General features: G+C 45.7%; 1 protein-coding gene across 1 annotated transcript in view; it reads left to right on the forward strand.

Annotated features, from left to right (window-relative positions):
• LOC134792314 (protein draper) overlaps positions 1–14,508 on the forward strand; it is a 50,786-nt gene that overhangs the window by 30,675 nt on the left and 5,603 nt on the right. The window contains 10 exon segments of the mRNA XM_063763582.1: positions 2,248–2,265; positions 4,316–4,525; positions 5,209–5,364; positions 6,107–6,283; positions 6,940–7,104; positions 7,263–7,370; positions 7,529–8,512; positions 8,549–9,232; positions 10,472–10,633; positions 13,313–13,642. Coding sequence (XP_063619652.1) covers positions 2,248–2,265; positions 4,316–4,525; positions 5,209–5,364; positions 6,107–6,283; positions 6,940–7,104; positions 7,263–7,370; positions 7,529–8,512; positions 8,549–9,232; positions 10,472–10,633; positions 13,313–13,642 — 2,994 coding nt within the window.

Below are 14,508 nucleotides of genomic sequence, written 5' to 3' on the forward strand. Positions count from 1 at the left end.
ATATCTGCGGGCCAGGCTACACAGGCAAGAAGTGCGAACACACTTGTCCACCACACTATTTCGGTCAAGACTGTCGGTCGCCCTGCAACTGTGGCGATAACGCCCGTGGCTGCGACCACTTTACCGGACGATGCCAGTGCGAGACTAGTTGGCGAGGTAAATACTACCTTCAATCTAAAACATAGGGTCTATATTGCGAGGGCAGGACTACCGTTCGCGAGTAGGTATATCTGCGGGCCAGGCTACACAGGCAAGAAGTGCGAACACACTTGTCCACCACACTATTTCGGTCAAGACTGTCGGTCGCCCTGCAACTGTGGGGATAACGCCCGTGGCTGCGACCACGTTACCGGACGATGGCAGTGCGAGACTAGTTGGCGAGGTAAATACCACCTTCAGTCTAAAGGATAGGGTCTATAGTGCGAGGGCAGGACTACCGTTCGCGAATGTACGAGACTGCCGATGGCGCTATAACTGTGGCAATAATGGCCGCGGCTGCGATCATGTCACTAGACGATGCTATGTGAATCCAGCTGGCGAGGTGATATATCCTGCCTTATATTCATAGACATAGCGGCTAAACTCGAGATCTGATGTGGAGGTCAGTGGGTAGGTATGTACCGGCTTATGGTAATAGACATAGGGACTATACTGCGAGAGATAGGGCGGCTGCTCGCCCCGCAACTGTCGCGGCGCTGACTACATCACCGAATGCTGGCAGCTGGCCAGGTCAAGTAACTGTCACCCCCGGGTTTTATCCCTACTCACTCCTCTATCCCTCGGTTTTACCTCGGTTGACGGTACCGCTATTTTATAACGCGACAGCTGACAAACGAGCGCTTAACAAACAACCAGGCTTCACCGCAGCTTAATCACGCTTGCAACTCCAGATGACATAATTATTGTGGCGCAGACTGCCATACAGTTCATGTACAACGTAACGTTTGCTTCTTTTTACTTAAAGCCTAAAAGCACTCGAACTCATAAAGGAGCATTCCACGGGCTGTCCCATACAAACGCATTTTATTTCCTGTGTTGCAACTTTTTTTTCGGCATTTAAACCGGGCGATTATTTTTAGTAGAAAAGTAAACTTTTATACCTGCAAATCTTCAGAAAATTCGCGTTTGTACGGGACAAATTTCATGGAATCCTCCTAAATGACTTTTCCATACTTGCCAAATAGGCAGTAATACATAAAATGGTTACTCGTAAAAACAAACAACAACATCTATTTTAACTATTGAGAACCATATTTCGTATGCTTACAAACATTGAACGATGACTCATTTTGTGATTGGCGTAACACTACTTAACATTCGCAACTCAAGCCATATTATCTGCCCAATAAGGTACATTTGTCAAGCTAATTAAAGCTAGGTACTTGGACATGATAGCCAGACGTCTAACAAGTAATTAGGCTCAATTGCTTGAGTCCCTACTATTAGATAACTAGTGCTGCAAATTATTTCCGCCTTGATAAAGTCTTAATATTGCGTCATACAGCTACACGTGCTACGTGATAGTAGGTAAATAAATTCCATTAAGATTGCTAATTCCCTTATCTAAAGCGATCCTCTTTAAATTGTTTCACTTTAGCGGCCCAGTACAGCGGACGTTAAAAACTTTTAATATTTATTTATTTATTTATTTATTTATTTATACAAGGAATTCCAACAGCTATGAATGATACATTAGACTTTTTAGATAGCATTACAGAGCCAATTATAGGAACTCGCAAATAGAAACAGAATATGATACGTTACACAGTACACACTATAATAACAAAGCACAGTATGTGATACAAGATATAAAGTATGGAATATATCGAGGTTACAATATATATATAAACAGAAAAAATACAATGAGCAGCAAATACCGAAGTGAAACATCTTATATTCGTAATTTGGTGAACAACATGGACAACATGGACCGGACACCAATTTATTCAAGTGCCAGATCATGCTTCATAGCATATTTGCGCCTTCTTTGTAATAAAGTGAAAAATGCTACCATTTCTTTGACGTCGACTGTTTAGACATACATATATGCAAAATAAATAAAGTAGGTTAGTCAAAGTCATTCTAAACAACTTTCACTCATACAACTACAACGCTATTTTATTTTATTATTCATCTCAGGACGAAGTAAAGATTCATCAGCTACTGCCAAAACTATGCCATGCGCCCATAATATAATCATTAGCTGCTTGTTATCATTAAAATCATCGCAATCATTTCTGTCACCAGGTCTCACTAGGAAACTAGGTAAGTATGCCTATCGGGTGTTAACTAATCAAATATCGTTTGTACATGTTTCTAACAGATATGTTCGGTTCTTACGACTCTTTGTATTACGACGGAGATTCGACGCTTCAAGATATAAACGAAATCCCTACTTACGATGAAACTGATAGTGAGAATTTTGAAACTAATTTTGTACAGGAATATGAGTATACTATGGTCAAACATAAAGCAAAATTATATAATGACCAGAAGTATTATAAAATTCTAAATGCGAAGGATGATATAAATGGCCTGAAAGGCATATCTACGCTATCACAGTGTGTTTCATGGAGTGTTCACTATGAACAACCTAACTATGATTCTGTCATATTACAAGCAAAGAAAATATTAAGCACATTGGACATTGAAAATGTAAATGCGGTCGTAGCAGTACTAGATGTTGAAGATTCCTTTCTGACTAGCCAAGCTGGCTTGTGGACTATTTCTAGAGAGGATGGCACTTTTCATGTAAATAATATGTTTAGAGGATATTTATATAAATTGTTGGGCGTACGTGGGAATAAAACTTGATAAACTGTTGGGTAGTTCTTTATTTGTTCTTATACCTTTAATACACTTAAGCGGGATTTACATTACGACATTAGTGTCATGCATGTTGAAATCAGTTTCACGAAAGTAGTCTCGATATATGCGAAAGCAATTTTGTGAAATAATTAGTGTCATGAAATTCACAGTATCGCAGTGACCGTGGCCCCATCAGCATCGAAGCTACACGTCCGCACAGCGCAGGCGTTTTCACGACACTAGTTTTCACGTCGCATTTACACTATGAAATTTGGAGAAATTAGTGTCATGCAACTAATGTCACGAAATTAATTTCACGCCACTAATTTCGTAATGTAAATCCCGCTAGTTTTTTGTATGTTCAATACTTGATGTAGCAGATAATTTTGATTGCGTCGTGTATGATTACTAATAAAACGTTGCAATGAAATCGGCTAACATAACAACATGGAAATCTAAAATCTTCTAACGTTGTAAATATATAAAAATATTAGCTAACCCGAAACATAGTATAATGCATTTAATGTCCATGTGTTAGCATCTGAGTGTATATAGTTTTATAGAAGAAACTCAAATCGTTAAGTCAGAAGCTATAAGAGTTGTGGCCTATTCACAAAAATTCGATTTTCATCTCACCTGTGGACATACCTAAAGCTTCTTAAAGCATAATTATCTGATGTATTTTATTTGCACAAAGAGATAATCCATGTCTGTTAACCTGTCTGACTAAATCATTTACTTAATAAGCACACAAGACAAGCTGTTACAGTGTGAACTATTGTCCACAAAGAGGTCAAGTAAAACTCGTATTTTTAATTATTTGAACATGAACCCTTACCGTGGTCTTATAACCAGAGATCGGCGAGGGTGAGCTATTTACCTAATAATTTGACATGTCTTACGTCATATTATAAGGCAAATAGCTCACCCTCGCTGACCTCTGCTTATAACATAACTAAACGTTATATTCACTAGTTTCTAATTTCTTGTCACGGGTACAGTAAAACCTTTTTTTATGGTTTGAATATACACACTGAAAAAAATATGATCTGTCGAGCACACATTAAAGTGATTTCATTAAGATTAACTGCTATTACAATTACAATATCAACTAATGTACGTTCGTTCGTACGTAACGTACAAACAGTAAACTTTACTGCTTGGTTCGATAGGCTCATATGGAACTGTTTAATGCAATTTCAATTGTTTTAAACGATTTTTTTTTCTCAGTGCAGTGTATATGCGGCTATAGGTACATATCATATATGCAAATGCTGCAGATAAGGGATAAGAATGAAACGCCATACGCCACAAAATATATTTATAAACTCAATGCAATATACTTATATACAAATTTACCGATACAATAGGGTTTGTTTAGGTTTCTTTTCTATACTTTATATGTTTATAAATGGGACGAGCACAGACGCACCTTTTGGATCACATTGCGCTAAAAATGTTTTTTTACACAACACAGTTTACACTTGGGCTCTTGCACATATTACAGGTATTCGTTGCGAGACGCAATGCGAGCAAGGTTTCTTCGGCGACGGCTGCTCAGAGCGATGTCCTTGCGTCAACAACTCCTCCTGCGATGCCGATACGGGCCGGTGTGAATGCTCTGCTGGCTGGACTGGAGTTAACTGCACACAGCCATGTTCTCCTGGTACCTACGGAGCTGGCTGCTCGCAGCGATGCGCCCCTGGGCCGCCTGGTGGTGAGTTTTAAGCCTTGTAGAATGTTCTAGACACAACTGCTCACAGCCAAGCCAGCGTGGTACCTTCGGAGCCGGCTATTCGCAAAAATGTGCCACCGTGCTTGGTGGAGAGTTCTAAAACTTGTGGAATGTTTTAGAAACAGCTAGTATGACTAGTAAGTATAATAATGAAAGTAGGTGCACCGTGCACGCGGCGAATTTTCGCTTATTTTAATGTATCAGTAGCGTCCCTTTATATTTTTTACCTGTGTAGCGTCCATTAAAACACGAAGTTGTGTGATGTTTTTTTTTGGATTTTGCTTTTTAAGTTTTGAATACTAACTCAAGACGATATACGGTTAATTATTACCTTTTTTTAACCATTCTCTGCGATAAATTTAGAGCAAAGACACTGTTTCTAAATCGTTTGTTGCTCTGTTCTTTTTTACCTATTTCGCGGTATTGCCTAGTCCGAGAACAATGACCTAATTGTTACACAGTATTAACAACAATTGCTAACATGTTTATAAATAGTTCGTTATAGGACCACAAAGATTTAAAAAGTTACGTAATGCATTATTGTTGCCAAAACAACACAGCCACATAGTAAAAAGTTAATTATATGCGCAAAATATGTACCTACCATTAGGTACCACTAAGTCAATGAATATACTTTTTTATCTGATTAATTTGCTTTTTCTTAGGTAACACAACATGTGACCCAGTGACAGGCGTGTACGCTTGTCCCAGCGGTTACACGGGTGCGGCCTGCGAATACCCGTGTCCACTCGGCACTTTTGGCCTCAACTGCCAGGAGAAGTGCGCTTGCAAGAACGGTGCCGACTGTCACCATGTCACTGGTAAGTTCGTGTACACTTGTCACACCGGTTACACGGGTGCAGCCTACGAATACCCGTATCCGCTTGGCACTTTCGGCCTGAACTGCAAAGAGAAGTGCGCTTACAAGAATGGCTCCGACTGTCACCATGTCACTGATAAGTTCGTGTACACTTGTCATAGCGGTTATACGGGTGCAGGGTGCGAATATCCATGTCATTTCGGTACTTTCGTTCTGAACTGAAAGAAACACCTTGGCATCTTAGGGATAAGCCACCCACTAAACAATACTGTATAAGTATGAATCTATTTTCGCTATTTCAAATGCATTTTTATCACTATATTTTTTACCTGTGTGTATACGGAACGGAAAGTGTCCGCTCTTAGTATTTAAATCTGTCATCCAGACATAGCCTTAACACAAAGTTTAGCCTATTACCTAAATCAACCTATTTTGAACTTTTACTGTATAACTAAGGGTTCCAAATTCAAAAACAAAGCAAATGCTTCTGTTTATCGGTAGGTTAGGTAGAGGTACTCCACCTCCTTATGGCTGGTTTTAGTGTCACGCGGACCGTCCGTGCAGATCGCTCCGCACCGCCAAATTGTATGAGAAAGCTCTCAGTCTCACTCTGTAACGCTCCCTGAACTTAATACATATTGGTCCGGTGCGGAGCGATCCGCACGGACGGTCCGCGTGACACTAAAACCAGCCTATAAGTTTACTAATGTGATGTTGACCTAACGTAACCCGTGTTGTTGTAGGCTTGTGCCAGTGCCCGCCGGGCTGGCTTGGGCGGGCGTGCGACGAGGCGTGCCCGGCGGGCTGGTGGGGCGGCGAGTGCTCGCAGCCGTGCCGCTGCGCCGCCGCCGCCGCCTGCCGCCCCAACGACGGCTACTGCCGCTGCCCGCCCGGCTACACCGGCGCCTACTGCACGCAGTGTGAGTCAACCTTTACTACATTATAATAAGAACTACTTTACCACTGCTCCTGTCGCATTACTTATAGTTTCGCCAGGGACTGTCTCATTTCATACACAGATTGAGAGTCAATTCTGTCTTTGTCTTACGCTAGTACTAACATCCAAAGAAAAGAGATGAGTGTAGTTTTTTTTTCTTCTTATTTACTGGCAAATTGGGTTTGCCAGACTATTATTTTAGCCTGTTGTGCCCACTGCTGGGCAAAGACCTACCTCTCTTTCTTCCACGCGTCTCGTTCTATGGCAATATTTGGCCAATCTTTCCGAAAGACGTCAAGATCGTGTCGCCATCTCTGCCAGACTATAATTAACTTAAAGTTTTTTTTTTTTTATAGGACATTTTTACACAAATTGACAACGATATATATAATGTATAAATACTTAAATATATAGAAAACAACCATGACTCAGGAACAAATATCTGTATCATCAATCATACAAATAAATGCCCTTAACAGGATTCGAACCCGGGACCATCGGCTTCATAGGCAGGGTCACTACCCACTAGGCCAGACCGGTCGTCAAGTTTGAATACCTTTTTTGCATGTATCATTTGTTTTTTGCTCGCTCGTGTACCTTTGAAGAAGGACCACTATTAAACCTCCCTTTCTTTCACAGTTTGCCCCGAAGGCTATTTCGGCGACCACTGCATGGAGCCCTGCATGTGTCCCGAGGGCAACTGGGACTGCCACCCGGTGCGCGGCTGCGTGTGCCGCCGCGGGTTCATCGGCGACAGCTGCGACACGCACGCCTCGGACGCCATAGTGGTGGACAAGGCCGAGGGTATGTATCATGTACCCTGTCACAGTCTGCCCCGAGGGCAACTGGGACTGCCACCCGGTGCGCGGCTGCGGGTTCAACGATGACAGCTGCGACACGCACGCCTCGGACGCCATAGTGGTGGACAAGGCCGAGGGTATGTATCATGTACCCTGTCACAGTCTGCCCCGAGGGCAACTGGGACTGCCACCCGGTGCGCGGCTGCGGGTTCAACGATGACAGCTGCGACACGCACGCCTCGGACGCCATAGTGGTGGACAAGGCCGAGGGTATGTATCATGTACCCTGTCACAGTCTGCCCCGAGGGCAACTGGGACTGCCACCCGGTGCGCGGCTGCGGGTTCAACGATGACAGCTGCGACACGCACGCCTCGGACGCCATAGTGGTGGACAAGGCCGAGGGTATGTATCATGTACCCTGTCACAGTCTGCCCCGAGGGCAACTGGGACTGCCACCCGGTGCGCGGCTGCGTGTGCCGCCGCGGGTTCATCGGCGACAGCTGCGACACGCACGCCTCGGACGCCATAGTGGTGGACCACGCCGAGGGTATGTATCATGTACCCTGTCACAGCCTGCCCCGAGGCAACTGGGACTGCCACCCGGTGCGCGGCTGCGTGTGCCGCCGCGGTTTCATAGGCGACAGCTGCGACACGCACGCCTCGGACGCCATAGTGGTGGACCACGCCGAGGGTATGTATCATGTACCCTGTCACAGCCTGCCCCGAGGCAACTGGGACTGCCACCCGGTGCGCGGCTGCGTGTGCCGCCGCGGGTTCATCGGCGACATCTGCGACACGCACGCCTCGGACGCCATATTGGTCGACAAGGCCGAGGGTATGTATCATGTACCCTGTCACAGCCTGCCCCGAGGCAACTGGGACTGCCACCCGGTGCGCGGCTGCGTGTGCCGCCGCGGTTTCATAGGCGACAGCTGCGACACGCACGCCTCGGACGCCATAGTGGTGGACCACGCCGAGGGTATGTATCATGTACCCTGTCACAGCCTGCCCCGAGGCAACTGGGACTGCCACCCGGTGCGCGGCTGCGTGTGCCGCCGCGGGTTCATCGGCGACAGCTGCGACACGCACGCCTCGGACGCCATATTGGTCGACAAGGCCGAGGGTATGTATCATGTACCCTGTCACAGCCTGCCCCGAGGCAACTGGGACTGCCACCCGGTGCGCGGCTGCGTGTGCCGCCGCGGTTTCATAGGCGACAGCTGCGACACGCACGCCTCGGACGCCATAGTGGTGGACCACGCCGAGGGTATGTATCATGTACCCTGTCACAGCCTGCCCCGAGGCAACTGGGACTGCCACCCGGTGCGCGGCTGCGTGTGCCGCCGCGGGTTCATCGGCGACAGCTGCGACACGCACGCCTCGGACGCCATAGTGGTGGACCACGCCGAGGGTATGTATCATGTACCCTGTCACAGCCTGCCCTGAGGCAACTGGGACTGCCACCCGGTGCGCGGCTGCGTGTGCCGCCGCGGTTTCATAGGCGACAGCTGCGACACGCACGCCTCGGACGCCATAGTGGTGGACCACGCCGAGGGTATGTATCATGTACCCTGTCACAGCCTGCCCCGAGGCAACTGGGACTGCCACCCGGTGCGCGGCTGCGTGTGCCGCCGCGGGTTCATCGGCGACAGCTGCGACACGCACGCCTCGGACGCCATATTGGTCGACAAGGCCGAGGGTATGTATCATGTACCCTGTCACAGCCTGCCCCGAGGCAACTGGGACTGCCACCCGGTGCGCGGCTGCGTGTGCCGCCGCGGTTTCATAGGCGACAGCTGCGACACGTACGCCTCGGACGCCATATTGGTCGACAAGGCCGAGGGTATGTATCATGTACCCTGTCACAGCCTGCCCCGAGGCAACTGGGACTGCCACCCGGTGCGCGGCTGCGTGTGCCGCCGCGGTTTCATAGGCGACAGCTGCGACACGCACGCCTCGGACGCCATAGTGGTGGACCACGCCGAGGGTATGTATCATGTACCCTGTCACAGCCTGCCCCGAGGCAACTGGGACTGCCACCCGGTGCGCGGCTGCGTGTGCCGCCGCGGGTTCATCGGCGACAGCTGCGACACGCACGCCTCGGACGCCATAGTGGTGGACCACGCCGAGGGTATGTATCATGTACCCTGTCACAGCCTGCCCCGAGGCAACTGGGACTGCCACCCGGTGCGCGGCTGCGTGTGCCGCCGCGGGTTCATCGGCGACAGCTGCGACACGCACGCCTCGGACGCCATATTGGTCGACAAGGCCGAGGGTATATATCATGTACAAACGGCAACACTCCTAACTGTGCATCGGTGGACCTTATTCAGGGCCGTCTTAAACTATGCTGGGGCCCTTGGGTACATAAGAATTTGGGGCCTTTTTGGAATGTAAAGAAAGCTAATTAAACTAACATTTTTCTACTATGATCTTTTATTTATTATGGGTAATCAAATATACTGTTACTGTCTGTCCTCCGGGGCCCCCTGAGGATGGGGGCCCTGGGCACGGGCCCCGTGTGCCCTTATGGCAAAGACGGTACTGCAAAAGGCATAAGGTCCACCGATGTATATCTGCGATGCGCATGCGATGGTACTCTGTCACAGTCTGCCACAGCCGCGCACCGCCACACGGTGCGCGGCTGCGTGTTTTCATATGGTTTTCTTTTCTTTAAATTGGACAGACCACATAGCTGAAGTCACAAACGTTATATTTATAATTATCTGCACACGTGAGACGCTGAGAGGATTGCTAAGCAAGATTATCGATAGATTGGTACTGCACGCATATTTAACTATCGTTTGAAGTTCGTTCGCCAGACGTGGACGCACTTTTATAGACGCCCTAACTCAAAAAAATCACTAACCCGCTGCAGCAACTCTGGGTTTATTAGAGATCTTGCCTGCGTTGTACGAGTAAAAAACCGTTAAGACTATCAGTACCTATATAAATTCTGTGTGCTTAGTAATCCTGATGTCCCGAGGTGGGCGTAAATAGCTGCGACACAGTTTATAACTTTATACTAATGCAGATGTTTACGATCAAATAGTTATGAGAAGTATTTTACTATCTCCAGTGATCATCATCATCATATCAGCCTTTTATCGCCCACTGCTGAGCATAATAGGCCTCTCTTTGAGTACGCCACTTATCCCGGTCCTGAGCCAATCTCATCCAGAAGTGACCCGCAATCTTCCGAATGTCGTCCACCCCAACGAGCCAACGGACGCCAGGCACTCCTTTCATCTGAAAGCGGCCACCATTCCTTTAACATTTTGCCCCACCTGCCATCACTCTGCCAGGCAACATATCCATATACATATCATATAACAACCTTTAAATCTTCAATTTATTCATTTTGTTCCAGTAGGAGGCAGCAACGCAGGCCTAACAGCGACGATGGTCATCCTATTGCTACTATGCTTGGCCGCCGCGGCCCTTATGCTGTTCTACTACCGCAAGCGAGTCAAGAACCTCAAGCGGGAAATAGCTCATGTTCACTACACCGCAGATCCCGCCACACAACCTGGTAATTAACAATCATCGACTCAATCGTCCTACTTGCTAACACATACACATAGACAACACATAGCTTCCCTTGTCTTCTATGTATTCTCCCGAATCCCGTTACCATAACGATCCAATAGGGAATATTAGGCAAAGCTCTGCGTAGGTGGCACCTTAGTGGCACATATAGTAAACAAACCACATTGACACATCACACGTCACGTCAATCACATGGCCTACCGCGAAACAAGAAAGTCGAAATTTCGTTATCTAATCTCTCTATCATAGCGGATGGCGCTGGACTGGAGCTAATATACGGCGTTGCATGAACAAGAGATTTCCTTTGGCAGGATTGGTCCTTAGGACCCAGGGATGGATTCAAGAAGTGGAGTCACCGAGATTTTTGATGTAATTTTTTAGGGGGTGGGGGGGGGGGGGGGGGCTCTCAACTTGATCTTGATATCTGTATCATTTAAGCTACTAGGTCAAGTTTGGTATCGTTTCCGTATAAATCGGGGGTGCCGAATTCGTTTCTGATATCATAATGACACCATTCCGAAGTAAAAACACATAAAATATGTAAAAAATACTTTTTTTTAATTCCTCTTCACGCTTAAACTGCTGAACCAATTTAGTTAAAATTTGGTACAGAGATAGCATACTTGTAATCTCAATAATCATCTCTTAAGGGTGTGAAAAGGGAGGAGGAAATTTGTATGGGGATTCAATAACCGCTGAACCGATTTAGATAAAATTTGGTATAGAGATCGTTTGAGTCCCAGGGAAGAACATAGGATAGTTTTTATTCCAAAAAAAATACCTTAAAAATGAAAGGTAAGGTGTAGGATTGTATGGGAAATCAATAAACGCTGAACCGATTTCGATGAAATCTATGTCTACATCTTTGATTTAGTTGAAAATGATACTAAACTTGACTTAGAACCTAAACTTAAAGAATTATTAACCTCAAACGTCGCAGACGCTTAACCCCTCGCCCCCCCCCCCCCCCCTCCCCCCACCTGCATCAAAAATCTGGGTGGCTCCACTTCTTAAATCCAGCCTTGGGTCCTAATGACCAATCCTGCTAAAGGAAATCTCTTGTTCATGCAACGCCGTGGTTGACCTTTTTTTGCTCTGAGCAAACACAACTATCACTCTTGCATATTCGAGCGATAAAGGGGCAGATAACTAAATTTCGATTTTCGCGTTCACCGGTAGGCCCTTAAGTTAACAAACCGCCTTGATGCATCAATATTATATTTTATTGACTGTGAAAACTTGTCAAAAAACAGTTTAAGGCACTTGTCCCACCACGAGCGAGTAAGCGATTAACTATCGGCGATTTTCTCGCCCCAGAAACGAACAAAAGATTAGGATCCTGTGTTAGTAAAAGAGACACATATATTAATAGTTCATCGCTGGCTGTTCACACTGCCGGCGAGAACACTCGCTCTACTAGTTTGTCGCCGCGATAAGATAAAACTAGCTCAGCGGTACTCGCTCGGCGATGCTCGCTTCGTAGTTAGAACTCAAGCTGCGAGACCAATCAGCGGTGATTTTTCAGCGTGGATTTCAGTGCAGATATTTGCTATGAATTTAAGCAAAGCATTTGAGTTGTCATTGTTGTCTAGTTCAGACGACGACGATGATGATGAATTTTGTAGTATAGTGGCAGCAGCAATTCTGAATAGACGGAACGCAATGGGGTTGGCAACTGTCAAAGGTTTGCCTAGATGGCGCCATCATAGCTTGCCCCTTTTTCTATGAGACTTGGCTTAAAGAGCTGGCATCCAGGGTATTAAAAAAACAAAAATTTGACACAATTCTAGGGATTGACGGGGCAAGCTATGATGGCGCCATCTGCTAAAAACTTCCACCGGCCAACCCCATTAAAAGCTCATCCATAGTTACTTGGCAGTCTTACAACAAACCGCTAATACCACTGTACAGTGTGTCTCACGTGCAGGTTTGAACAAGTCTGCAACGTCTGCGTATTCGGCTGCGCTGCACCGCCCGAGCGAGTGACGCGAGTAATAGCCCGTCGCACTCTAACACTCGCCTATAGCCGAGCGACAAAACTATTGGAGCTAACACTCGCTTCTCGCCGCTCGCCCACTCGTTTCTAGTTTATCGTTCAACTCGCTTATCGCTCATCGTCGGCGGTGGGACAAGTGCCTAAGGCACAGTATGTATAAGTTAGTCTATTAATTTACTAGAGTCGGTAGTGCTGCACTCTGGCGGCAGAACATTGCAGTAATATCCCCTATTGATATAAATACGTATTTGCCTAATGAGACTAACTGGTAACTGGTACATAAGTTTTATACCAAAGATATAGCAGCAAAAGTGTAATTGTTGCCGTAGATAAAACTAGCAGCGGGCGAATTATGAACTATGGATAATGATAATGCTGTACAAAGCGTCTGTCTTTTTTCCATTGGGAGTTGTGGTATCGTCTTGGGTCGTCCCATTCGTTTTTCGTCAAGTTCTTAAATTAGTCCTATTCTGCTTTCGTCACCCATTCTACATTCGTCACAATCGTCGGTGGCTTTCAATGTAGAATGCGTGACGAAAGCAGATAAGGACTAATTAGGATACCGGAGTTGTTAAATATCGATTTTTGCCCCATATCTTTACCATGTGGATAACAGCGTACATCACATGCCTAAACATAATTAAATCGAGTAAATCTGTTTTGCAGAGCAACACTTCGACAACCCCGTCTACTCGTACCAAGGCTCAACTCGTAGCGATGAGACTACGCTCTTGAACAACGCCAACCACATCCACAACAACCTTAGCAAGCTCAGCAACACCACTATGGAGAAACTACGGAACCGACCCACTGGGTCTACTGATCGTAAGTACTGACTCTAACATTTCGACAACCCCGTCTACTCGTACCAAGGCTCAACTCGCAGCGATGAGACTACGCTCTTGAACAACGCCAACCACATCCACAACAACCTTAGCAAGCTCAGCAACACCACTATGGAGAAACTACGGAACCGACCCACTGGGTCTACTGATCGTAAGTCCTGATTCTAACACTTCGACAACCCCGTAACTCTCTATATTTAGACTCGCGTGTAAGCCCATTGTGCCTTATGAATTTGGTGACGTCAATAGACATATAAATATAATCTTCCCCACTTTTAACTGTCGATTCGTAACCTTATTCCGAACGCATAAGGATTACCGATGATGAAATTAGGTGTTGCTGTTATTATGCAAAATATGTATTATTTCAATAAGTAGTTGTTTAAATTTTAATTAGTCACAGAAATTACAACGCAGTGTCTCGTTGATATATGTAGACAGACGGGTAATTTGCATACGCACACAGTCTACATACTGAATAGAATAATAATTTATATTACCTTGACATAATGATATAAAAGATCAATTATGATCGGAGAAGTTCATGTATACTTTATATGTATTTGTAAGGATCATTGTTTTACTGACACCTGCTACGGGCCTCATAGTAATTTATTGTTTAAAATGTGGTGGCCTTTGTTATATCAAAATATACATTTTATCAATAAAATAAAATTAATCTAAAGTAATGATAAAGCATATTAAAGCATGGCTTAATTTATTACAAATAAAACCAAATACAACACACTACATATTATATTATACACATTATATCTCAAAGAAAATCTATTATATATTACCGATAAATGTGTAAACGCGGCGCGCCCCGCTCACGCCCCGCCCAGAAAACGCGCCTGTGTGACGAAGCCTTTAGGCTCCTGCTTGATCTACCAACGGAGCAGCAGCTGACGTTCACGATTCATTATAACGACAAGACATCGCCTGAGCATACTTAAGGGCATACCACTGATTAACAGTCCGCCGGATGGTATCTGCCTGTCAGTTGTTCGGAACTGT

The sequence above is a fragment of the Cydia splendana genome, chromosome 7 (genome assembly GCF_910591565.1).
Source record: "Cydia splendana chromosome 7, ilCydSple1.2, whole genome shotgun sequence".
In the NCBI taxonomy this organism is placed as follows: Eukaryota; Metazoa; Arthropoda; class Insecta; order Lepidoptera; family Tortricidae; genus Cydia; species Cydia splendana.